Below are 27,075 nucleotides of genomic sequence, written 5' to 3'. Positions count from 1 at the left end.
CAATGCAAAGAGAGATTGCTCTTCATGCTCATAAGTCATTTTATAACTGCTACTTCTAATAACTACTACACGGGAACTACAGATGAAAAATCACCTAATGCCTTCAAATCTTCCCTCCTAATGCCCGACTTTGGAATATTTACGGCAATGTGTATTAATGTTGTTGCATAAAATAAGTAACTCATAGTTAAAGGTTCAGAGGTTCAGGATCGGGAAAAGATTTAAAACATTGCACTTTATTTTTGGTGGTGCTCGAGGTCTTCTGAGGGATTGGATGGGGGCGGTTTGCTTGGACTCTTGCCCTCGGATTTTGTGAAATTCTGGGTGGGACTACTTACTCAAAACATAGTTTCTGTAATGTGATAAAATAGAAATTGAAACATTCAACATCATCCTTGGGAGGCTGACATCACAGTTAAAGAGTTCAAGCAAGGTTTTGTTTTTATTCCTAGAAAAGAAAGATGTGTGTTTCGAAATAATCGAAGATTACTACGATACATGCACACAATCTGAGGTGTGTTTACCGTCAACCTTTCAAGTCCTACCAGGTGAGAGCCTGTGGATCAGTGTACTTTGGTGTACACTGAGGTAAAAGTGTATAAAAAAAGCACAGGTTAAAACCTCTCTGTACTCAAAAACAATAGAGGCGAGTGGACTGTTAAAAGGTTTCCAATTACTTACGGACACAATTGTCTCTGCTCTCGTAATAGCCTGGGCAGCACTGGTATCTCTTGCGGTAGTCTGTCTTCACCGCCTGCCTGTAGGCCGTCTTGTAGGTGATCCTGAAAGAATAACACAGTCAAACAGGATGCTTTGACCCTCCACAGGCAGGAACAGGAAGTCAAGCCCTACAGGAAACGAATCATCACACTGCTGCTGCTACCTGTGGCGCGTGCATCTGTAGGAGGTCCGAGGGTCCGAGCAGGGCTCCTCTGTCACGTGGTCGTAAGGATGTGAGAAGGACTCCTTCACTGAGGTGGTGAAGCTGAAAAAGCAGAACAACACACAGGAAAAGGAAACGTTACCCAGCTCGATCTGAAACAAAATATATTAGTTTAACTTCTGAACAAAGACCACGGGCAGGTGTGCAGGCCGTCATGGTCCCATTTGATGGTCTCTAACAACAATAAGTCGATTAATGAATATAGCTGATTAACAGAAAGTTAATTGGCCTTTCTTTTGATAACTCGTTGATCATTTTAGTTATTTTTAAGTCTCAAATGTGACAATTTGATGCTATTTTTGGGGGTTTTGGACTGATGGTTGAAGAAAACAAGGAATTTAAATACATGACCTTGAGCTGCTACAATTTATTACAGGCATTTTTAACTATTTTCAATCAATTTATCGATTCATTGAGTATATTATTACACACAATAATCATTAGTTGCACCCGTAGATTAATCTTAATGACTTTGGTGACCCTGACTTTCCTCTAGTGCCACTATTGCAGTTTTCAATTAAATGTTTTAACAGCTGTTATCATGAAATGCAGCACAGACGTTCATGTTCCCTTCAGGATGAACTCTAACAACTCATGTTAGCATGCTGACACACTAAACTAGGATGGTGAACATACAACATAGTGTATCAGCATGCTAGTGTTGTCATTGTACATCTGTGGTGCCTTGAGAAGTGGAAATCCTCTTAATTTATCCCCCAAATGTTTTCTTTAAAGCGGCCGGTCCAGCAAAGTATAAACGCCCTGTGCTCCTTCAGCTGCTTGACATCAGGGAGTAAAGATCGTTATGAAATCAGCTACAGAGGAGGTGCAGATTTGGCAATAAGTACTGGCCCACAGACAAACTACAGAATTCTGCATTTTGAGTGACCGTTTCCTTAATCCTCACTCCATCCACTCATGGAAATTGGTCAATTATGTCATGCCTTCAATATCCAAGAATCAGCTTTCAGAACACGACTGAATGACGAGCATCAGGGGGGGATTCAGAAGTGGATATGCTCAATTCTGACTGGAAAATAAGTGGATAGACTCTGTATACCTGACCTTATGTGCTCACCTTAGTATTTACCACAAAGCACCAACTGTGCTTAAGCCTGTGGTCAAAATACCTTACATCAGATGTTATGTCCACTTGCTAATATGAAGTCTGCAAATCCATGAAATGTTAACAAGACTGGCACAGATTAGAGTAAAAAGCTGATCGATGCTACTGAGTCATGCTAAAACTTTCACGTTTTTGGATTTAGCTGAACTATTGCAGGTGACTTGTGTTTAATTGTGAGCTACATATCCTGAGTTGGAAAATAACAAATAATAACTAAGGTAAGTAGTTTTGAAGTTGGATTTTGGTGGACCAACCACCAGTTCCTATTCTACAAACCAAAATCCATGGTATTAAGGGAGCGACGTTGTACTGAATATCAGCAAGGCTGTGACTCGGCTGAAGTTCATCTCAGCGTGCTGATATTTAGTATAACATCACAACTGAGAGTGTTTTTATACAACGGTTCTACAAGCACCATTTCTTTAAGAGTAATGAGTGACAACAGATTATGATATGTTCATTAAATCATTTATTTGGCTCTGCAAGTCAAAAATGTTGCCAGGCAACATATAAGATTCATAAATAAGGTTTAACATTTTCAGAACAAGGAAACTATAAGTTATACAATTCATCTTTATGGATTATATTAATTCTAAATTGACAGGAAAACTGTCAACATATGACTTCCTTTGTATTGTGTTAGTAGGTTGATGTGTTTTTTTATGGACATGTCATATTTCCTAAAGATAGTTTGGTGTAATAGTTTCCCCGTATTATAAGGCTGTCTGACGTTGACTGCTTTTAGTTACTGGTTGTGTATTGATTACTGACGGTGGCTGATCAGGCTAATTATTATCATATTCAGTTTCTCTGTGCAGTAAATGGTCGATCCTTCAAATATGTCCAAAGTCTCAGATAGATGTCCGTTAATGAACATTAATGTAAAAGTTATTAGAACATCTGTAAAGCAGAGTGATGCCATGCAGTCAAAAGTCTCAGTGCTCACTCATGGAACAACTCTTGTCCAGTCAAATGACTTGGTCAGGACAAACTGTTTTTGTATTTTAATTGTGTGTCAAGGTGCAAAAGAAAGTTAGTTTCCCGTCACAATGGAGCAAGTACTGTATATAACACAGTGATGCTGTTTACTTTTTGCCTCGCTTTATGTTGACTGTATGATGGGATGAAAGCTGGTGATTTGTGCTAACTAGAGGAGGGAAAATATATCTTTTTACTTTAATGTTTCTATTGATATACACAGTTATTGTTTATGTTTTTAAGTGTTATAAAAATGTTTACTTTTGTGATGAATGATGTCTTGACCCTCGTGAATCATTTTAAAACCATAAAGTAAACATCTAGGGATATTTAGACAGCGCTGTATGAGAAAACATGTTTAATTGGATATGAACGAATTGGATGTGACGTTTATTTGTTTGTCGCAGTCAAACAGGCCTCACCTCTCCCACAGGCTGCACACATTCGGGTCATTTGGGTTCAGGGAGTAGCTCAGACCAATCAGGAAGCTAAAGAGCAGCAAGGCGGCGGAGCTCTGCAGAGTCGGCATGGTCCTGAGGGGAAAAGGGACAGACATTTACAAACCCAAACATTTCAGCAAGGGCAGCACAGACAGCCAAAACATATTTGTACCGTCATAAGGAGGAAAAATGTAGACATAAAAGCAACATTTGTACAAATAAATCTGGTTCTGCAACAGGATAAATGCTTTGTTTAGGGCGCGCTGAGGAGATTATATTGGAAAATATTAAACAGTATTGTGTCCACCTTTATGTATACGCCTTCAAAAACCACTTTGAAAAACACAAATCTTAGCAAAAGTAATGTTTTTTACAGAGTGATAAATCTGAGCAGCCTTGAAGCAGCAATAACTCTGTGAGGGGAAACGTACAGTGGAAAATGTTGCACGCAAACAGATGGAAAATATACAAAAAGAAAAGTTCCATTCCTGCTCTAAACTGAGATTTACCTTTATTGTTTTTGTTATTTATTTACTATAATTACCATCTCACAGCGGGCCGGATAGATTTATTGAAAACTGGTTGTAGGTGCCTATAAAATGTGGTTAGGATTTAGCCTCTGATTGTAAAAGAGTTCATTAAATGCTCAGCTGAGGTGAGGCAAAGAGCCAGACATGAAGCGCAACGCTGTCTGCTCCCCGCCGGGCTCCACACCGTCTCAACAGGGTACATAAAACGCCAGGCATCAGGAGGCAGCCTGACAGCAGACAGGATAGATGGAGGAGAGCGAGAGCGTAAAGGAGGAAGGAAAATGAGAAAGAGGGGGATCACAGTCAAGAAATGCGACTCCCAACTTCATCCTGACCCCTATCAATCAGAGCTGCAGTGAAGCCTCCACACTCCTCTGCTGTCCCCTTCCACACTCCAGCAGCATCTGGTTCCGATCAGTGCATCGGCCCAAGAGAGCGCCTCGGCACGGGGACCCTGTTGGGCTCTCAGGGAGCAAAGGGGAGGCCCCTAAAAATATCCCGTAGAAATGAACATAAGTTCAGCAGGCCAGCGGCGTGAGCCCTCTGCTAAAAGCATCGTGGGAATGTCGCGGCATTTCTCGAAAAAAAGGGGAACGTCATGTTGACATAGGATCGGTCAGGCCCGGTCCCTTCTGTTTTCTCAACTAGTCTCGTCTGACAGAATTACTGTACCACAACTTCTCATGTCATCTACGCACGGATTTAAGGAGATAGACGATATGTTGGGACAGTGACTTCGCAACCACAGATCAAGATTATCTTCTGTGGTCGAGCGACTCGTGAAAAAAACAGCTCAGGTTTCAGAGGGAGGAGTAACGACAGCAAACGTCTCTCTTACTATTAAAACTTTGATGAGATGTCACAGGTTGTCTTTTGAGAAGTGCATGCCCACTGTCACACAAGACTCAAGTTTATAGGCAACTAAAACCTTATCAAAATGTTATCCTAAGAACTATGTGTGTATAATTTTGGTGAAGTAAGATGAACTTCAATCTAAATTGACGCTATATAGCCATACTAGCAGCTCTGTGAGGCTGCACCAAACATATTCTGTAACAGAAGATACAAACCAGTGATGGCACACATGTCTGGCTCCTGGAGTGGACATGGTCTCCTGACCCTCGAACTCCAAACCCTGTGTTGTGAATGTCATGTGAACAGATTGTGTTCGGCCAGAGACGGATCAGAAAGGTATTTTTCAACTTAGATAAGTTGTTGTAGATCATCTTCGGTGGAACGGACTGACAATTCAGCACTGATAGAGAGAGGAAATATCTGTGTCGCCAGATCTGAGTGTGTTGACGCCGAGACAAAGACAGGTCTCATGCAAAGTTAACTTTCTCCTGATTTGTTTGTCTGAAAGACGTCAAAAGATGTGAAAAATGAGTCTAATATTTACTCCCGTAACCATAAGGACTTAAAAGTCACTCTCACTATAATACAGTCCTGAGCACGGACTCTCTGACACCTGGTTGTTTCCACATGAAAAGGTTAGTAAGAGGTAAAATCTTTGTTTGTAGGATTTAGTGCGTACTAGTAAAGTAGTTGCTGGTTGAAACCCCCCTTCACTTCACCATCTCCTTTCTAGCGTGATGGAAGGCAAAAGGCCATATCTAGAGCCAGTCTGTTCTGGACCTCTGTAGAAACATACAAAAATGTGTATTATTAGGTGATTATACACTAATAGAAACATAGTTGTATATATTATACATCATCATACATACATACAGAGCCGGCCTGTGGCATAGGCGCCACAAACTTTCACTTTTCTTATACTAAAACTTGTTGGCACTATTATTTCTTGATATGAAAAAATAAGCCCATGTTAATTTAACCAAATAGCAAAGCCTATTAAATAATAATAACAATAATACTGATTAGACTGTAGTTGGTATCAGTTTTCTACACACAGATCCTTCCAGAAGTTTAGGTGACTAAATCCTGAGTGAGGTTTCGGTCAAAGTAATGTTCAAAACTAAATCTAAAACAATAAAAAACTCAATACATAACAAACTACGTATGATTTAGAGCTTTGACCCTGGTTTACTGCAGTAGCTTCCTGCTGTATTTCTTTCTGTCATCTGTTTGTGGTAGACAAAACGTATTTCTCTCGCTGTCATGCACATATTTGCATTTTAAGTCACTGTATTTTGGGAAAATTTGGAAAATTTCCTGAAATGGGAAAAAGATTAGTCTGTGAATAATACATGCCTCAAATGCTGCCAAGGTCAGCGGTCCAATTCCCATCAAAGCTGCGTCATGTATGTTTACAAGAAGTGTTCTTTATGGTGCTTTGCAGATGAAAACACTTCAGATTAAGGATTATTTGATGTGTTTGGAGGAGCGGTCCACCATAAACACCTCTACAATCAATCAGGGGCTCATTTAACAGATTTAGATGTACGCTAACTTTGTCCAGTGGCTGGTTATCACTGCTGGAGATTTGGCAGTGTGAGTGCACAGATCTTCTGCTTCTGATAAACTGCCTCTTACTATACCCACTGTCAGGAGTTAATTCACTTGTTGGCACAAGCGCTAACGCCTAAGAAATCTGTGCCACAAAAACAGACTTTTATGAGAACAGGCATATGGCTTTTATTAAGAGCAGTCATCAACTTCACCAGCCACTTCATTGGACTGGGGGTAAATATTTTTCATTACCTTCTTTTCATTTTAATTGTGCTTCATTAGAGGACGGCTGCAAACCGCATGGGAATTCTTAAACGTTGAGAACGGGAGAGCTTAATGAGTGCAGACGGAGTTGTTTTGAAGTCGAGCGCAGCCGTTGTTTGCATTGCATGTTGGAGTTACCTACAGCGGGAGGGAGGGAGGCCAGGTAGACGTCTGGAGCTCCAAATCATCATCTGAACTTTTCAAGGAGGCAACCCTGCTTTATTTTTTAAGGAGGGCAGGTACTAAAATTTAGTGAAAATTCATGGAACTCCACAACAACTGTGGACTGATTGATTCCTCCCTTTTCCTTCTTTTCTACTCCATCACATTCAGCCCTAAGCTATCATTATTTCCTTTTCAGCTTTTTCCAGACTACAGCTCTGAACCTTTTCACTTCTCTGGCTGTGCAGCAGAAAAGCACAAGTAGTATGATATCCTGCAGTTTTTTTTCCATTCAGCTTTGATGCCTTCAGCGAACAGCTAACTGGCAGTAACGTACGCACACCTCCACAGTTCACATCCACTGGTCAAAGAGGTAAAGTCTGGACCGAGATCTGTGAAAAGCCACAATAGTAGGGGTTGCTCCAACATGCTTTGGTCTTGTTTGTAATGAAAAAAGCAGACAATCTCATCCAGCGCAGGGAAACTTTCATGTGGCTCTATAAACCAATAGAAAATAGGCAAAATACCACACACACACACACACACACAGGCGTACGTGCATGTGCACGTGCACTTAAACACACCCATACACACTTCATCTACACAGTGTGTAACTCTTTCAAGGACGGATCACGTGTTTTCATGTTCTGGAGACATTACAAAACATCAAATGAGTCCCATACGCTGAAACCAGTTCAGAGAGAAACTATTTTTAGTATCCGAGGACATTTTTGCTAATTCACCGAGCTTCTCTCGACTCGTACTGTCAAAGCCTAAAGAAGCCCGCGCGTCCACGCATTGTACCAACTGAGGAATGCTTGTGAGCTGGTTTGAGGGCGCCCCAAAGCTTTTTCCAGAACCACACAGGGGCTTCAGTGAAAACAAAAGCCCAAATGAAAACACATGCACTGGTTGTTTTATTAATCTCACCAGACACTCGTACCCATGTTATTACCAGATTTTGTTTCAATCAAGAGACCTCAACGATGAGTCAGAAGAGCTGACGACTAAAAGGGGTATTTTGATTAAATTTTATGCAAGTGAGACATTTTCTTTACTGGCGACTGTTCCCAAATCGGACCACATGTTCTTATTAGTCGGGACAAGATAGAGGCTACACCCATGTACAAACAGGACCCCCTTAACTAATGCGATTATCAATAGCATAAAGTAAAACATGTTGAGAAAGAGTTCAGCCTTTTGGGAAATAGGATTTCTTACCGAGAGTTAGATGAGAAGATACCACTCTCATGTCTGTCCAAAGAAATATGTAGCTGGAGCCACTGGTTATGAAACAGTCTGATGCTTCGATATGTCCTAAGTCAACAAAGAAGGTCGTCAGTGAAAAGATTGGTTCTTTCTACATGGTTTTTCTTAAGATGGATTCAGTCAGAGTCCCCTTGAAATCAGGTGAAACAAAGCAGTGAAAACACCTCGGGTTCTGTCCACAGATGGTGCCAGAATCAACAGAAAATTAAAGTTCCTTGTAGCTGCTTTGATCTGAACAAAAATGAAGTTTTGTCCAAGCGCAGCAACAACCTGAAGTCATCGTGTGACTGTGAGACTGATGGTGGTCTTATGCTAAGCTAAGATGAGCTAAGATAACTGCTCCAGTTTCATCTAAGCTATGACACTTGTGTGAATGATATGAATGTTGTGATCACACTCTTGAAACCATGAAAGCAAATAAGCATGTTCGCCCCTCTCGACCCCTCTCGACCTCTCGACCCTTTCAGTCAAGGCAGACGGTCGGCCACCCTGAGCTGGGCTCTGCTCCATGTTTTTGTGTTTTTCCACGGCACTGTCACCGAGCGCTCGCTCATGTGGGGAACTGTTGTGTCTCTTTTAATATTGTTATAAAAAGTACACTCTAGACCTGCTCTATATGGAGTGTCCTGAGATAACTTCTGCTATGATTCGGTGCTTTCTAAGTAAAACTGAATTCAAGTGAAAAACAGTTTAACCAGCAGTCACTTCCAATATTTCAACAGCATTTTAGGAAAGCTATGAATCTAAAAAACACATGAAATTACAAAATGAAACCATTTGCAACAAACCGCTGGATGATGGATGATTTAGACAATTTGAAAATGTTGAACTTCTGCTTATTATTAGCCTCAAAGCATAACCTCATAACGCAGCAGAGCTGACCATCTGCAGTGCATAACAAATACATGGACTGAGAGTTAAATAAGACAGACTTCACTCTCAGAGATGGTGAACCAACAGAAAATACGATGATGCAATACATTTGTAGAATATTTTTAATTTTCTTCCTATTTTGTCATCTTGACTGGAATTAAACTAATAACAGGTTTCATAGCAAAGAGATGAGCTCACTGATCAAACCGTTTCCTTCTGATCTAACCTCAAGTTTCTGTCTCTATTTCTTTGAAGCTGCGATACGAATCGAGGTAGAAAATATTAGTCACCGACTGGAAGTGCAAGTCGCAGGAAAGGAAAATAAAACAGACCGAATAACACATCGACTGGGTAGTTCAGAGAGCCAGCGAGAGAGTGAGAGCAAGAGAGACAGTCCTGCCAAATACGAGTTCATTTTCATGTCGAGGTGCTCTGATGTCAGAGTCAGAGAAACTACAGAAGTCTCCATCTTCCAGGCTCTTTTTTTCTTTCTTTCATTTTTGAAAGCTCCTGCAGAATCAGTAATATAAAAACTTAAAACGCTTTTATTCTGTGCACTAAATACTCAACGAGGGGCCACTATAGAAATGCAACCCTGCAGACTTTCTGCTGTTGAGTTATGACACATGATCCCGCAGGTGCAATGCATTCCCTTGCGACTCAAACTGCAGATAATTTATGTCTCGTTTCACGCTATCCTTGTAATAAGTAACTCAGCACCGTATTCCCACTACATTTTAACGTCTGACGTGAAGAGTTCATAATAAGGGCGCTTATATAAAGCAGGCTTGACAGGGTTAAGAGCAGAAAACTTGTTTTCTACTGAGAGATTATTTTAATGCAAAACAAAAGGAAGCGGATATCGTTGAAGAATGTAAAATAAGATGCATTCAATTATAAATGCTTTGAAAACATTAAAGGATTACGTCTGGGAATAGTTTTAAAATAAAATCAAGAAACTTGGACGTTCATTTAAATGAAGGCAGGTGTTCTTTATAAAATTGTGTTTTTTAAACATGTTATCAATTTCCTGACATTTGTCACAGCAGTGCAAATATAAGAGTGAAAACTTCTGATGTCAGCGATCGGAATATATGTTTGAGTTTCTGTAATCCCTCGGATTACCGCTCGCAGTTTTAATGAGGCAATTAGTCTCTGTAGTGGACAGTTTCAAAATAAAAGTAGCTGCCCAACTCCGTCAACGTACAGCTGAACTTTAGGGAGTGATTTAATCAGTGCTTCCCGAAGGGAGAGTTAAGAGTGGTTATACTATTATAATGCCATTAAAACAATGAGAGAGTAGAAATGAAGAATCATTACTCTTGTATCAGATTTTACTCCCGAGTGCTCTTCGCCCCCACACAACGTGAAATCCCTGAGACAGGAGTCTGTGGCTTATTGCAAAGCCCTTTAAGTTGCATTTGAATGAAAAAGACAATTGGAAACCAAGTGCATTATAGTCGAAACCTCTTGCAACAGACAAAGAAAAGGAGACCAAAAGACAAAAAAATCAACTCGAATGTTTTCCTGGCAACATGATGGTCGCGCTGCACATGATTAAAGCATTGCCGTGCGCCATTACACTTAAACGTTTGCCTATAAAAGTTGCGGTGTTTATCACGGCCTTGTAGAGTTCTAAATGATCACGCTCTGATCGTGATCATCACGGGGTATCAACAAAAAAAAAAGAATACCCTCCCCCTCGGGGCAAAGGTTGCATCACAAATTTACAGTTTCATTCTTAGAATAACAAATCTATAAAACTGCTCAAGGGCAGAAACTGGAATAAATTAGCCCGAGTCCTCCATGTGACACATCAACCGCAGTCCCCTCTCCCACTCTCATTCTCCTCCTCATCCCACCCTCGCATTAAACCAGAGTTACTGTAAACTCAGTATAAAACCCATAATCTTTTGCATCTGGGTTGTAGTCTTGGCGCGCGGGACGGGTTCGGCTGATAGACCGCAGTTAGGCTGGCACACACTCCCCAGTTGTTGCTGTGCTTCATGTTGGGTGGGTTGCTGGTGGGGTGCAGAGACCCTTAACAACACACAGGGGACTCAGAGAAACAATTACATGCCACACCCAAAAATGTAACGTGAGAACACACACACACACACACACACGGGCACGGGCACGTTGAACTCGAGCAAAACAAACCCAAATATTTCATGACATTCATCAATTTTGCCGCATTATCAACCTTATCCAGAGAAAAAATGCCTACATCAACACGTTTCTCTGTGTTTACAGTAAAGACATCATCATATACGGTAAAAGGTGGTACTCTGCCACAGATGCTGAACCCCCACACTGGAAAAAGCTCTTGAGTGGAAAACTCTTGGCAGCTCAAAAGCAGTTGACAGTTCTCGGGGGAGTTGCGTGACAAAAGGATGATCTAGCGAGCGAGCGAGGAGGGGGAGGCCTCGTACACATCTTGGAAGCCTGAATTTCGACTGCGATGTCTGCTATCTGTAAGATTGATGCAAGTTAGGGGGAATACTCAAACTTTTGAACTTTACCCAACACTGCACACCTTTGCACTTTCAATAGCCTTGTTTCCGTTGTCTCCTTTTTCAGGCAGTTCAGTTGTCTTAATTTGACCCCTTACTCTGCAACTGTATCTTTTTTAATTATGTCAGCAGATCTTCAGTTTTGTTAGAGTTTCCAGTAATAACATGGGAATAAATGATTTGGATCCTCCTCAACAAAAGACCTCTTACCAACGGGCTCTTAAATACAACGACAGATGCCCTGTGCAGCCAGCCAATCTGTCATTTTAAAGCTCTGCTAATTAGGGGAGCTGCAATGGAAAAACGAATGAAATCACCTCATGTCAACTCTATGTCATCTCTACGGTAACGTCAAGCCAGCTTTCTTTTGGCAAAATCAAGCATCGTGGTCTGGGATCTTTTATTTAACCCAGAAAAACAGGATACCGTATGTGTGTCCCCCCCTTCCTGGTCCCCTGTTACATTGGTCCAAGTTTAAGTAGCAGAGGGGACCGCTGACTGTGCGCAGTACTGATACAGTCAGCTGAACATCTCTTCACTTCCCTTCACAGGGACGTCCCTACAGTACATGTGACCTCGCAGCAGCCAATAAAAACAAAAAGTCATGTGGATTTTATGTGCAATGTATTCTTACACAGCAAAACACAGCAAGCACCAGAAAACAACAAGCCAAAAAAACAATAAATGAAACTTTAACTACGTGAACATGAAAGCAGAATCTGACTCAAGAAGACGGGATCCAAGAGGATGCAATGTGCAATGACTACACCTTTTCCTGCAGTGCTAAACAGCTTGTTAGATAAGCCAAAGCCTGTGTGTGTGTGTGTGTGTGTGTGTTTATGTTGGAGAGTGCCTTCATGAGTGAGGTCAGAAGGTATTGGCGCTCATGTCACAGCCTCCGTCCCCACGGTGATGGCGAACAGAGCCCGTGGATAACAGTGGTTTGAGTGATAAGGTCACCGTGGTAACGCTGTTGTTTTGGACCACATGAGGTCAACGTGAGAGAAGAAGAAGAAGAAGCCAGGCTGATTTTTTGTGTTGACTCCTATCTGCAACCAGTAGTAACTGCAACAACGTTGATTGTGCCTGAACTTGAACATGTTTCTGTCTTTAAGTTAGAAAACGTCCTGAATGAATCAGCTGAGCTGTGAGATCCAGTCTGTGAGTCGTGGGGAGTGGTTTGGATATCGACAATGAGCAGCGCTGTAGTTTGAATTTGAATTGAACTCTAAATTAGACCCTTTTGCACTTTTGAACCTTGTGATTATCTATTTAAAATATGATAAATTATGCATGACTCGGCAACTGAATGACCTATTTTAAAGCCAACAAGTCGCCCCAAATTAAATGACAATATTTCTAATTGAAGCAATTTCTGAAGTGAAGCCACTATCAGCAGCAAGATGTCGTTCATCTGAATAAATCAGCTTTATGATCTGACAACTCCATGGTTACATTTTTAGGCACAAAAACGACTTGGTTAGTTTTGGGGAAACATCCGGATTTGGGTTACAATTACTCCTTCATTAAGGTTAGGTAACTTTCATCGTGGTTACAATAATAACCGCACGGTTAAGATTGGGGAACAATTGTGGTCACAGTTTAGAAATAACGTGACTTTTAGTCGAAAACAAGGGTCCGATGTTTGGGAACCCTATCCATCCTCCCTGTGCTGCCTATGTCACTCTTTAATTACGTTGGATAAATCGCCGTAGAAAGGACTCTGTCGTTGAGCCACCAGGAGTATTTTTCTTATCCATCTTGGGTATTGTGAGCCGCTGTAGCAAGTAAATTTCCCCAGGGTTGGATCAATAACATCTATTTTTATCATATCTTATCTTGTTTTCCTCTTTTTCTGCGTATGCGAGTCCAAAAAAAATCCAGACAGAGGACTTTGACAGAGACACTTGAACAACAGATTTCTCTTGCCTCTTAATATGAAATGTGACAATATTTCCCAAAGAGCCGCAAGGGTTGTCTACTTTTATACTACTTGCCTCCTATTTCAATCATCTGTCATGTGTTTGCCATGTATTCAGGTCACACTAAATCCCTTGATGATGCTCCAGACAGACTAGCTTACAGGCGTGAAATGAGTGGACCGGCTTGACTCTTCCAAGCATTGTCACGAAAATGTGATGCAGATCCCATATTCTGTAGTCATCCTCCATCTCTTGTAAAACTGTTGTAAATGCTTGTAGTGGTTAGAAACAGAGTTTTAAAAAAAACAAAACAGATGTCATCTTCTAGCAAAGTAGTGAAGGAGGGGATTTCATCCACAAGCCCACCTGAAAGACACTCCACACTGTGAATACTGATGATACTTTTAGATTATTTAAGATGATTGTTTCGCATTCGTCCTTTTATGGAAACATTTAACGTGATTCAGTTCGACTGCACAAGGAGTAAGATTAAAACAAATGTTACAGCAATCCTCTGGGGACGTCGATGAGAAAACAAATAAATAATCCTTGTTTTCTTCATCCACGAAACATTTACTTTCTGCAGATGTGTGTGATCTGATGTGGTTTACACTGAAACTCTTTTTTTTTTTCTTCTTTTTGTTGAGCTGGGCCTCTTGCCAGTTCTCTCCCTGTTGAATTACCCCGACACGTTTGAGGCTCGTGCGCTCTCGTACATAGACCCACAGTGCAAACTGCTGCCTGGTCCTCCACACTCCAGACCGAAAACCACAGGCAGGGTGACTGTGGCTTCAATGGTCAGAGAAAGCAGAGGGGTCCACAAAAACAAACTTAAACACACTAAGACGCTATGATAAATAAACCAGTTCACCTCTATGGAGCAGAATAAACAAAAACACAGACTTCCACACCTTGGTTTGAAATCACGTCTGGTCTCTTTAAAGTGTTTTATACAAACTTTACTGAATGAAATGGTGGAAAACCCAAAATGGAGGCCCAGGCTGAGGTTTCAGGGAGACATGACCATACAGGACGGTAATTATATGTGCCGTAATGCTCTGTTGATCATACTGGTGCGGAGACACATAGAGGCCTTATAAAAAACATAGCCTTTTCCACAAACCGTGACCAGAAAACATAGCTCTGCATTGTAAAATATCACAGTAAGAACACAGGCGAAAAACCCTTCAGCCCACAACGTTAGACGGCTGCAGCTCGTAAGAAGCACAAGCAGCATTTCAAAACTCCCAGCTCACCGGAAAATAGTTCTGTTTTCTGCCGTACAACATAATGTTACGGCTATTTGTCACATGAACCATCTGCGTACACAGTGTGGCTTTGTCACAGTATTGTGGATCAAGCAAATTAGCTTTTCGACATGGGGCGTCTTTGTGACCTGGTGTTTAGACACACACCATGGAAACCTAAAAGGAAGCCAGATATAACAAGAATTTAACATTTTCTGCTTTTTTTCTCCCGATTTTAATGGTCAGACCAAAAACATGGCAGATTCCTCTGTGAAAAAAACAAAATTATGAAATAGTTTCAAAACAATGCAAAAATAGAGAGATTTATACATATTGCATACACATGTGATAGACAGACTGTCGTGGACTTGAAGGAACATTCAAGTAAACTGTATGTGTATATATATAGTATGTATCTATATATATTTTTTTACAGCGCTTGTACTCAGTAATGGTAACCCATTTTGAGACATATCACTCAAAACTACTGGAGAAAAAGTCAGATATACCAGAAAAACTGGTTCTTGATAAGTTCTCTGGACAACCAAGTACTTTAAGTCTTGATTGCAGCACTTTTGGTTCTTTGAAGAAACTTTTTATGTTTAATAATCTTTTACTGGAACACTGATTATTGGTTCTTTTTGTCATCTTTAGCAGCTACGTGACCTGGTTTTGATAGAAACCAACAAAAGGACAGTTTGAACAGCATTAAACAGCCTTTTTAGTGAACCTGAAGTACACATGGCTTTAACTAATGGCTGATATATGCCTAACCTATTGACTAAGTTAAGGCTGTGTGTAGAAATGATTGCTGTGGTGCCATTTCTAATTGTAAAGAAAATAATTTCAGAGAGAGCCATTAGTAATGTGATAATAATTTCTATAAAGTTAGAGATAAGTTTACTGAATTACCATTTTAAAGTAATTTACCAGTCGTTCCATCCAAAATGAAACATGAAACCTTTTTTTTTTAAGGGTGTAATCACTGAAATCATTAGGCTACATTGTCTGAGAACAATCCATCCTTTTAGTTGTTGAGATATTTCAGTCTGAACCAACCAACGGATATTACATCCCCACAGCCTAAGAAAGGCTGAAGATAATAGCCGAGTTGTAATGAATTTCATGTATCCGTCAATGAAAAACACATTGACAACATAATCGCACAAGAATTTCAAACCTCGCTGAATCATGTTCTAACTATTTGAAAAACCATGATGAGTCTATAGGCAGGATATTTCTAATGGCGGCGACACTTGATCTCCTGGAATGTCCTTTTGTTTCATTGTTCGTGCATGAATCACGGGCGAGTTGTTGATTCAGACGTACATTTTCTCCTCATCTCTTCCTGTGCTTTACTGTACAACCGCCAATCAGGAAACTCTCTACGCTTTGACTATGACTATGTTTCTGTGGTCAAGTTATTATCTTGAATTTGCAATGTCACTGTATTCCTTTATGATAACGCCAAGGCGTGTGTAATCTGACTAGATAGTGGTGTGATGTTTTATTACTTCCTCGTCTCTTCCTATCCAGAGTTAATAGAGAGTTTTTTTAATGTCGGTTCAACAGTCCAAAATCACGAAATATTAAAGTTTCAAAATAATTGCAAAAATAATCTATTAATAGACAAATCGTTGCAGCTAATCTATTAAACTCACCTCAGAATGAAAGTGTTCTGGATGATTTACAAAAAATTAGGGCTGCAACTAACGAGTATTTCATTTATTTATTCATCAATTATCTTCCAATAATCTCTCGATTTCTCAATTAATGACTTCATGCAATCATTTGGTCTACAAATCATCAGAAAGAATCACAGAGCTCATGACAGTGATGACTTTGAGTATCTTAGTCCAAAACTTTGAATTATGCGTTTTCAGTAAAGTCCAAGAAAAGCATCTAGTGCTCATATTTGAGAACCTGGAAACCGTAATCATTTGGCATGTTTTCTTGAAAAATGACTTTGGTTATCAAAATAGTTATTCATTTTCTCTCAGCTGGCTCACTGATTGTTAGATAAATCTTTGTGTACTGGCGTGGAGACAGTAAGAGACAAGAGAAATCTACAGCTAGAGTACGTTAAATTATTTGATGAAAAGCATCTACTTTGGATGATTTATGAAGCATTATGTTAAAGTTATATTTCAGTTTAATCTGGAGTTTTTGAATATCTTTGTTTGCTCTTGAGATGTATCTTTAGTTTTACAACACATCTAAACTTTACTGTGTACAGTGACGAACAAACAGTAAGGTTTGGAAGTAAAGGAACAATCCTTTGTTTGAAATATACTCAGAAACATTGTTCACAAAGTTCTGCAGCTGCACAGTGACAGTGACTTTCCTGAACTTGTAGTCTGTCCATCAACATGTCAGTAATTTAATTACACCATTGGCCCCTCTGATGTTTTGGTCCTAATTGTTTTTTCACATCACAGCGTCGCCCTCATGCTCATTTTCCCACCATGACAAACTGTTTTCTTTCATCGTGAAGTCTTCCTTCCTTTTTTCTCGATATCGCCTCAAGAACAACTCATCCTTGTCCTCCTCTTTTGAGGTCAGCAAGTTGTGGGAATCGCTGCATTAAAAAGGAACTTGATTCTTCGTGTATTTAGCTGATCTTCCCATGATAAAAGCATGCAAAGGCCAACACTTCTTCATCCATATTTATTAGTACGCAGCGTTTCCGAGTGCATAGCAAACAGGTCACGAGGTCAAGAGCCTTTGAAATCTTCAGAGGAGCTTCGAGAAAACAGAAACAACCTCCACCGAACTCTTACAACAATAACTCTTTGATAAGGAAGTCTGTAATTACATTAACCAGGCAAACAAAGAAGCGATTTTTGAGTTAGGTGCAAGAAAACACATCTGCAGTCTTTGTTTGGTCCTTCCTCTAGTACTCATATTGTCTTGGATGTGCATCAGTCGTGCTGGACATTGTCTTGACTGCCAAATTGCAATAACATCTGAGGCCACAACACTGATATTTAATTCATTTCCTCCTCGTTAATGCAAACAATATGGCCACATGCAGAAACTTGTGTATGCAACATGGCTGCAGAGAGCTCGTAGCTACATCTGTGTTTATCCTGAAGAAAACAAAAGATCATATCTTTTATTAATGGAAACTGTCCATGCTGCAACTGTAATTTATTTTCTTATTTGTTTTCCTGAGTCAGAAAAGGTCAAATAAACTTGTGTAATTCTGGTTTTAGTCTTGAATTGCTCTCAAAACCAGCAAGAACTCGACTTGGATCTGGCTTTGAAGCTGACACGGTTACAGCTTGCACAGTTTTATAGCATTACCAGGCAGAAACCTAACTCTCGTTGGCTGAGGGGTCTCTATCATGTTTCTATCTGCAACATGAGCAAATACAGTAGTTTAAGGATAAGTCTGGCAATATTCTGTCTGTTTTTCTTCTTGTCAACGAATCCCACGAGAAGACCAACTACTATGACATGGGTTGTCTGTGCAGCCAAAGCCCGATATATCCATGGAGCTCCATTGTTGATCAGAAGTAGTTAAAAACTCAGTGAATCACCCTGTTGCACTGGCTGATGTTCTTTTATGGTGATGAATATGAGGACTGTAGTTTATTTTGAGTTAATGTCTTGCTGCCATAAATACTCACTAGAGCACCAAATGTGTATTAATCCATGGCTTAAAATAGTCTGACAAATTCCCCTAACTGTTTACCTCTATTTTAAGGAACAAACTACAAATTCCAGCTGTTTTAGGAGATTGCCAGACCTTCTTTTGAAAAATGAAAACAGATCTTTGAGATCTCTTTCTCTCTTCTGAGATTTATGCCTACAGGAGGAAACAGTGAAGGAAATCTATAGCCGAAAAGAAATCCAAAAGATATTACACATACCAATCATCATTTAGTCACACTATGAGTCTATATTGACTCACTGGTGCTAAGACTCCTACATATAATGGCTGTAGAGTGTCATGTATGCATTGTGCACATCTGGATGTGCTTCAAGCGCGGTGACATACGCAAAAACAATCTGGACCCATTTCACAGCTTTACCAAACTTTACAGCCTATCCCTCACAGGCCGGTCGATCACTGATGCGTGGTTCTCCAATCCCTTGTTTAACTTGTAGTTTCTTACGAAAGGAAACAGCCGATCAGACTGGAGCCACTAGAGGGGAAACGCTGAACCACTGCAGGCAGCCAAACCTGCCAAGTCATCACAAATCTGCATTGAACATCGGCATAAACACAGATGTGCACACACAGACCTTGCCTGTTTCATATACCTCAACACACACACACACACACACACACACACACACACAGGCACGCTGCTTTCTTCTCTTTCCATTATAACCTTTGTTTTGGCTAAAGACCGTGCAGATTGCTTACTCTTGTGGTCTTGACCCTCGTGGTAGGGGAGCTGCTGTCCAAACCTTGTTGGAGAGGTGTGAAATCAAACCCCATCTGCTTTGGCAAAAAAAAAAAAAAAAAAACTACCACGAGCACAGGAGCTGAACGAGCTATGGCGTCTGCAAATCCCCAAGTTATAAACTCAATTTACGTAATTTATGCAGCACTGATTTTTTTTCTTTTCTGAATTTAACAGGGCCTACTGTATGAAAACAGTTTAGCAAGTCAGTGTTTTTGTTGATGGTAAAATATGGGCATCTTGGGGGGTCTTTGGCAGCTAACAACATTACACAGATCCCTCCGAGTGTCTGCGGTGTCTGAATGATATCACAAGATGCATCATCCTTTACCGAGAAGGTTTAAGAACGTCATATTTCATACTGCGGATAAATGTTCCCATGCAACGGCTTTAATATGAGTCTTTAAGTCATGGCTGTATGAAAGAGAGAGTGCAATTTACAGTAACAGACTTTAACCACGCCACATCTGGTTTAGATTAAGACAACACTTCGAATGTGACTGGATGGCAGCTTTTTCTCTCTCTCTCTCTCTCTTTGCAGCTGCTACGTTACAGAGAGCTGGGAACCATTTGAGCTGGTGTGACCATCTTTTTTTCTGTTGTTGTTGTTGTTGTTGTCGATGATGTTTTCCTGCCATCCGTTTCCGGGATTAACTTAAAGTACCATCTCAACCCCGGGGAAAAATAATGCGACACCTGGGTGATTTACCAAAGACTCAAAGTGTTGCTGCCTTGCGGGGTGGTACAGCCGTTATGCATGGAGAGTTTGAGCTGCACACTGGGAGACAGATGTGCATCTCAATCAATGCCATGTGGTCAAGCATCTGCTGTAGCTGAGGTGCCTAGATAACCGGTAAAGTCTTGGCAAAACATTCACACAAGCGGCAGCAGAATACCACCAAGGCAGGTAGAGTTCACCAACAGTTATCCGTTATTATCTCTATTGGCTTTCCTTCTCTATCTCTACTTCCAGGAAGTCCAACCGGAGCCAGTAAATTCCTAAAAGTTAAACCCCACTGATTTACGGGCCTACCTCTGGCACATGTTGTGCTGCCTTTCTGGAGGACGAGGTGGAAACCTGCAACTTATTAAAGTGATCATTTTAGAGCTTTTCTTTTTTTTTTTACACACAGCCCCAAAAAGCTCCTTCTCCCTCCCTCCTTCTCTGCAGATGGGCCTCATTCTGCAAGCATCTGGAAGTTAAAGCCTTATTTTCTTCACTCAAAAACTTTAGCCACGTGTGCTACCCTGAAGGTGAACCCTAGGAGATGTTCCTTTACTTAGTCTCTCTTCTCCATGCTTTTCCCAGCAGTGTCACTAGACTGAAACAGTTTCAAACCCCACAGGTAGCGCCATAAATTCACTTTGTTGGACTGCCTCGTGGCCAAAGAAAGATGAAAGCACGCCCTGCTGAATGTGTGTAGGTTAATTGAAAAACCCCCCGGCATGGTCGTGTGCATTGAGCAACACATATTAGCCCTCTAGGGGCTTTTTGGTATGACACCTGCATTTCTGTCCAGCACAACAGGAAGGCGGAGGAGGAGACAAGAGCCAGATACGAGTCACCACACAGGACATCCAGGGCAACACTGTGGTAGGGCAAACACTGTCAATGCTGGGAGGGAGAGAAATAGGTCCAGGGGCCTGTCATCTTGTTTGGGTATGATGTTCCAACTCAAGGAAACCAAGTGGAGGGGAAACTGTTAACACTTGTCTTCTATTCTGGATGCTCAGAGGCAAACAGCAGCAGCGGGAAACTCAGCAGGACTTCTTTGAGTCATGAAGGATTTTTTTTTTTCATCGTAGTGAGGCTTCTCTGAGATTTTTAAATTCCAACTATTTACCAGTTAATTAGCGAGTAAGTTATTCTGCTGTTAACACATTGCAAATTCAAAAGTTAACACTAAGTATCTTGTCAGCACTTTATTGAGTATGTCTTTGAAGAACACATGCAACATCCATTACTTTTTAATTGACTACAACTTCCTAGTTCATTATCATCTGTCTCCAGCTAAAGTTTTTTTTTTTCTCTACAGGGCAAAAGAAAAACAAGTGTTCAACAAAACCAAACCCTGTCCCCACAGTCCCTCCGGTCCATGCTGTCTGCTCTGCCTTCACTCATCTTTGCGGCGCAGCAGGGGAATGAAAACTGGGACAAAACAATAGGAAGCTGAGGAAACATCTTGCATGTACATCCAGGTCTACAACATTCTCTTCCTCTGAAATGTAAACAGACGTGAGTTGGGAATAAAATCAGGCGCGTAAAAGGAAAAGTCCTTCAACGATGCCATTAGACATACACAGGCTCTACTACTCACACCTTTTTTTTTCCAAAAGCAAACATCTTTTTTGGCTTCAGTGTCCACTTTGACAAAGAATCCTTTTTTTTCAAAACAGAACTTGTGTTGTTTTGAGTAATGGTGACGCTGACAAATAGTGAGGATCTGTCATCCTGCCTTTCCTGAGCCTAGGTTTGTCTTTTAGAAGTGTCCTGGAAAATGGAATAGAAAAAAGAAAATAAGTCCTCTCATAAAAATGCAAGACGGACGACTCCGAGAGTCAGAGCTTAACACAGCTGGTGGAGTGGATCTGGGTCTGAGCTCAAGAAAAACATCAAGAGCTCTAGCAGTTCACGTCCACGCGGTGCCAAGCATGACACAAAGGCCATTTGTTTTTCACATGCAAAACTCTCATCCTGTATGGTAAACTCATGATATTACATCTTATTACTGACAAAATAAACTTTTGCACTCAATCTTCATGATAAATTTCACTTGGACAAGTATTAAAAACAAACAAAAACATAAACACGACCCCTTTTTTCTTTATAGGGTTGGAAATAAAAAGCGAGAAGCCCTCCGGGACGTGAATTTGGTGCTGCATTTCCTCTAATTCTACGTCTCAGGTTTCACTTGGTTCCAGTCATCCTGCATAGACACCACAGGGAGACTCAGGCACCAGTAAAAGCCCCTGAAATCGTAATGAACAATGTCTCCACTGCTGCTCCACCCACCACCCCCAAACACCACCCACCAACCACCAACATAAGCAACTTCAGGAAAGACCCTCACCACAGTACAAGTAGTCTGTGGTCACTTCATCAGGCTGTTGCTGACTCCTCCTTCTGTTCCAGCCCCAAACCCCCCGACCTTTACTGTTTATGATTGGTTATTTGAGCCCGGGCCCAGTGAAACCGTACATGTTCCACAGCCAGAGCAGAGCAGAGCGACCCAAAACCCCTGAGCTGGATGGCTGCAGTCGAATCTGCTCCAAATTACTTGCACGGCTGCAGAGCACATGGGGTTGAAAGGCTTATATAAGCCTGTGGTAGGAATATTCAACCCGTGTCACCTTCTTTTGAATTCCCTCTGCTCTTTGTCTTTTTCATCATGACTATTTTAGCATCACAAATAGAAGCTCGGGGAGTAGACAAAGGTCATTTTGTACAACTTCTTAACTTTGACAAGGAAAACTTTGCAACTGATATATGAAAAGTGTTCTAGTCACTGAGTACTGACTCTAACTCACACCTCTACAATACCATACACTACACACTGCTGCTATTCACCTGCCATAATCTTATCATGCATCTAACTAGAGCATAGCAAGTTTGTATCTTAAAACAGAGGAAATGGTTAGAACGGATTTAATGTAGTGTTTGTTTTGGTGATAATCAAGCTTTGAAACTGATGTTGCTTCAAGACCATTCATTGATCTCTTTGTTTCCTGAGATCAGAGAACTCAGAAACAATAAAATCAGCTCACTGTAACATCTGTGGTTTCCATGGTCACACAATAGACGATAGAACAATAGAAAAAGTTGAACCGTCATCAACTTCGACGGCAGTGGCAAATACCCACACATAATTCATACCAAATTTTATGGCAATCCATTCAATTTTCAGACCTTTCACTCAAAATATAAAATCTCAACCTCACTGTGATGCAAGAGGGAAAGCCAGTAGGGTTAATCCTCTGGGTACCCTTACAACAGTCCTGTAACTGCTGACATATTCTTCAACTTTGACCTGTGAGGCTCCAATAAAAGTCAGAGGATCCCCAAAGTCAGTAGCGTTCATCCTCTGGGTACTATGAATGGCTGCACCAATTTTTGTGCCAAAACATCTTCTAGATATTGAGATATTTTAACTTTGGCCTGTGGAGCTACATGAAAAATCAAAGGATCACCAAAGTCAGTGGATGTCATCCTCTGGGGACCATGAGTATCTATGATTCTTTTTATTAAATCAGTAGATTTATTGAGATATTTCAGTCTGGGTCAACCAGTCCATAAAACCACGCCTCGGTATGCACTTCAAAGGAACACAGACAAAGACTTCAGGCTGTGATCTCACTTAAATTACACAAGTGGCGTGTGGCCATCGGGTATGAACTTGTCAAGAAAAGTTGTGGTCCTCAAAAGACAACATGCAGACTTTCTTTCTCTGCATGGTGTTCCAATCAATTTTAAAAATGTCCAGGCACTTGGGGGATCAGATTAACACTAATGTCTTTTACCTCAAGTCCACTTTTTTCCTACTTCTACCTCATCTCTTTGTGTCTCTGGCCTGTGTCATCTCCAACCAAAACATATCCAGTAGCCTGAGCCCTCTCCTGGACAAACAGATGGTAAGTCATCCAGATCACCAGCTGTCAGACTGGAGACGGGTTTGTTGCTCAACCAGACAAAAAAAAAAAAAAAAAAAAAAGGGTCACCATTATACCACTGATAGCTGAAACAGTCTGGAGGAGGGCAGAGACGTTACCAAGGGAGAGATGCTATTTTCCACTAATGAGGATCTCATATGAGGACAAGGAAGAAAAACAAAAATCGAGGAGGCACGCTTGTGTTACTTTGCACATGCAGAATTCAACTCCAGTGTCCAATATCTGTAAATAATGATACGTATAAAAATGGCACAGGGATACTTGGAGAAGGACAAAGGAAAGTTCAGTCTGCAGTCAGAGAGACTTCCTGGCGATTTCTGGTTGCCAGAGCAGATGTGAGGTCAGGAGTCCAAACCAGGTGGTTAAGATTTACTCTGATAGTTAATCATATCTTGCCTTCCTCGCAGATGTTTTTTTTTTAATGCTTAAAATGGTGCCAGGGTTTACTTAATCTAAAAAGAGCCTTCATTCATAAGTCACAGTCAATAAGTGCAAAAGAGCAAAAATGCTGAATTTACAAGGTGATTTTACAGCTCCGCCAGGGAGAAGAAATGAGTTTGCTTCCAAAACAGTACGCCTCAATGTACAGCAGTTACTCATTTTATAGCCCTGAACTTACAGAGAACCAAGGTTGTAAAAAGTGTCAATCAGTTTGTCAACAAGTGACTATGAACACCCTGTCAACGTGCAAGTTTGTGCTTTTATTCACTTTGTGAAATACCTTTTTATCCAAACTCCGAGGATCTTTTACTGCTTCCCAAAAGTTGCACCAGCACCAAAAAAATAAGTGAAACGAGGACACAAACATTCAGTCCGTCACAAGCAATCTTTAGTCACAAAATAAGCATGAAAGCAACACATTAATAACCCATTACATCCTCTCACATCTGCAGAGAAGAAGAAAAAACACTCTGCTTCACCTGATTAACTTCACTGACAGGACATGAAAGTTGAGTCACATCATCACACACAGGATGTCACACAGTTGTATGGACTGCAGCTACCCTGCACGCCACGTTTCATTGGCTTGAATCACAGCTTTTTCTTTCATCCGAAAAACAAAACAAGACATGAATCCAGAACTTAGATTAACTAAAGAGGAGGAAGAGGAGGAGGTGGAAGAGGAGGAAACAGAAGACCTACTCCCAGCGACTTCCTCTGCAATGAATCGATAGGAAAGACAAGCCAGAAGAGCACAGCTTTTTTGAGTTTTGACACTCTCTTGATAGTAGCTTGGAGAAGTTTTCAAAGCAAACTCAGTCAGGCAGGAAAATAAACAGAAAGTGCATAAAGTGGTGACACAGTGCTACCAGTGATTCAGTTCACTCTCTGATAAGTGTCGGCTGTGCATTGTCTTTCTATGAGGAGTGACTTATAACAATAGCCTGTCCGCTCGTTGATCAACCGACACGTGGTTTCATTGTTAGTGTTAGCTGGTGGTGGGAGGTCGCCTCACATGGAGCATATGTGATAAAGAAAAACAGCAACAAAACACCAAAATATGTTCAGAAATCTGACAAATATGGCAATAAAAGTGTGACGTGCACTCTTTCACACCCTGGAAAGTAACTAAGTTACTCAAGTACTGCACCTAATTCTGACACACTTAAGTATTTCCATGTTTTGTAAGTTAATACTACATCTACACAACAGTTGCAAATTAAGATTTTACATACAAAACGTGATTGTCTACCATAATATTATACACATTATAGATCAAACTACACAATAGTAGATAAAATATAATAGTATAGTGCTAGTAGTGAGTAAACATTTGGGGTATTTAAATGCTGTGTGCATATTAAGGGATCTGTAATAATAAAACAATAATAACATAACATTTCTGCACAATGAGTACTGTTATTTGAAGTACTGATGATGCTTTTGTACTTTTACTCGAGTAGTGGTGGGGGATGTACTTGAGAAAAAGGCAGCCATATTGCAATACAAAAACACTTGATTACAGGTAAAGGTGCACTGAAAATGTCACTTAAATCAGAGTATTGTTTGCAGAATGTATTTGAAGTATCAAAATGTACTCATAATTCAGATAGTGACCCTGTTTTATTTCAGTGCATCGGAAGTATAAAGTAGTATAAAGAGGAAATAATGAAGTAAAGTTGCTCTTAGTGAGTACATTTGACGTATTTACACTTTCAGTGAAGTAAAGCATCTGAGTACTTCTTAATTGTACTTGTTCACAACTATCAAGCATGTTCAAAATGACTTACTGTATATAAAAGATATGTAGTCTCCATGCAGAGCTCTTGACATTCAGATGGATGTTATTGTCAGAAGAACTTTCTCAACAACTCAAACTATAAACTCACAGCAGATTACATAAGTGGCACTGTAAGTCCTTAAAGGGAAATTTAATGTTTTGTTTTTTTAAGCAGTGATCTTGCATCTGAAGTTGCATCTTTTTACCATTTTGGGGTCTGTAGTACATGCTGCACAGCACATCCCCATACAGTGCGCGACACGATACACAATTTAAAAATGTATACATCCAGTCTATTAACCAGTCACATGGATCATCATATCTGTGTTTGGCTTTCAAATAAACATTTTGTTTTGTTTTGTCATTTTTACTCACTGACAGTTTTTTTACTCACCTCGCCGGCCAAGAACTCCCGGATTATTTGTCGCTCTATATTATTGCAGTTACACTTCCCAAGGACGAAAAATGAGAAGAAGAAAGAAGAAAAAAAAAGAAATGCGTTTTTTCTTTTCAAGAGCTCACACACTTAGAAAAATCTTCAGGCGCTATAAACATTGAGAAGAGTGTAAAGAGACAGAAAGAGAGCGGTCGCATCCAGCGGGGGAGGGTCCTGAAGTGGAGCCAAAGAAACTGGAAAAACTGTGACAGCGAGCGAGGGGACTGGAGGAGGGAGGAGGAGGAGGGAGGAGGAGGAGAGAAAAAAGGAGGGATGGAGCAGAGAGGGAGGTCAAAGAGGAGATTGAGAGTTGTTTTTGTGCTTCAGACCTTGATACGTGTGTGTGTGTGTGTGTGTGTGTGTGTGTGTGTGTGTGTGTGTGTGTGTGTGTGTGTGTGTGTGTGTGTGTGTGTTTCTGTGAGGGGATAAATGGTCCTGTGGGATTATACCTGATGGAAAACAGAAATTTTCTTTTAGCCTGGCTCTTGCAGGTGGAAAAAATATGGCTAATTTAATCTCTGTGTAGATAGAAGCTACTGCAATAAACCAGGGTCAAACCTCTAAATCATGCATAGTGTTTTTTGCCATCCATGACAGTTCCTAACATACAGTTTATTGTTGGAGTTTCACATGTCTATTAAAGGGAGGGTTTCTAAATT

General features: G+C 40.6%; 1 protein-coding gene and 1 long non-coding RNA gene across 4 annotated transcripts in view; one reads left to right on the top strand and one right to left on the bottom strand.

Moving 5' to 3' along the window:
* Nucleotides 1–22,114, top strand: part of LOC113747259 (uncharacterized) — a 34,934-nt gene extending 12,820 nt beyond the window's left edge. The window contains exon 4 of one of the 2 annotated variants that reach the window (XR_003463504.1): nt 21,128–22,114. This is a non-coding gene — a long non-coding RNA (uncharacterized LOC113747259). The remainder of the gene's footprint in view (nt 1–21,127) is intronic. The other variant, XR_003463503.1, reaches the window with a different exon arrangement.
* The window catches only part of pear1 (platelet endothelial aggregation receptor 1), a 52,189-nt gene extending 25,584 nt beyond the window's left edge, over nt 1–26,605 (bottom strand). For both annotated transcript variants that reach the window (XM_010747334.3, XM_019275207.2), the window contains exons 1-4: nt 26,375–26,605; nt 3,470–3,580; nt 884–985; nt 682–782 (exon numbers count right to left, since the gene is read on the bottom strand). In XM_010747334.3, coding sequence (XP_010745636.1) covers nt 682–782; nt 884–985; nt 3,470–3,576 — 310 coding nt within the window. In that variant the 5' untranslated portion in view covers nt 3,577–3,580; nt 26,375–26,605. The remainder of the gene's footprint in view (nt 1–681; nt 783–883; nt 986–3,469; nt 3,581–26,374) is intronic.
* Nucleotides 26,606–27,075: the final 470 nt, after the last annotated feature.

This window comes from Larimichthys crocea, chromosome XIII, assembly GCF_000972845.2.
Source record: "Larimichthys crocea isolate SSNF chromosome XIII, L_crocea_2.0, whole genome shotgun sequence".
NCBI classification, from domain to species: Eukaryota; Metazoa; Chordata; class Actinopteri; family Sciaenidae; genus Larimichthys; species Larimichthys crocea.
Note: the sequence above shows the minus strand (reverse complement) of the source record. Positions and strands in the feature narration are given on the sequence as shown.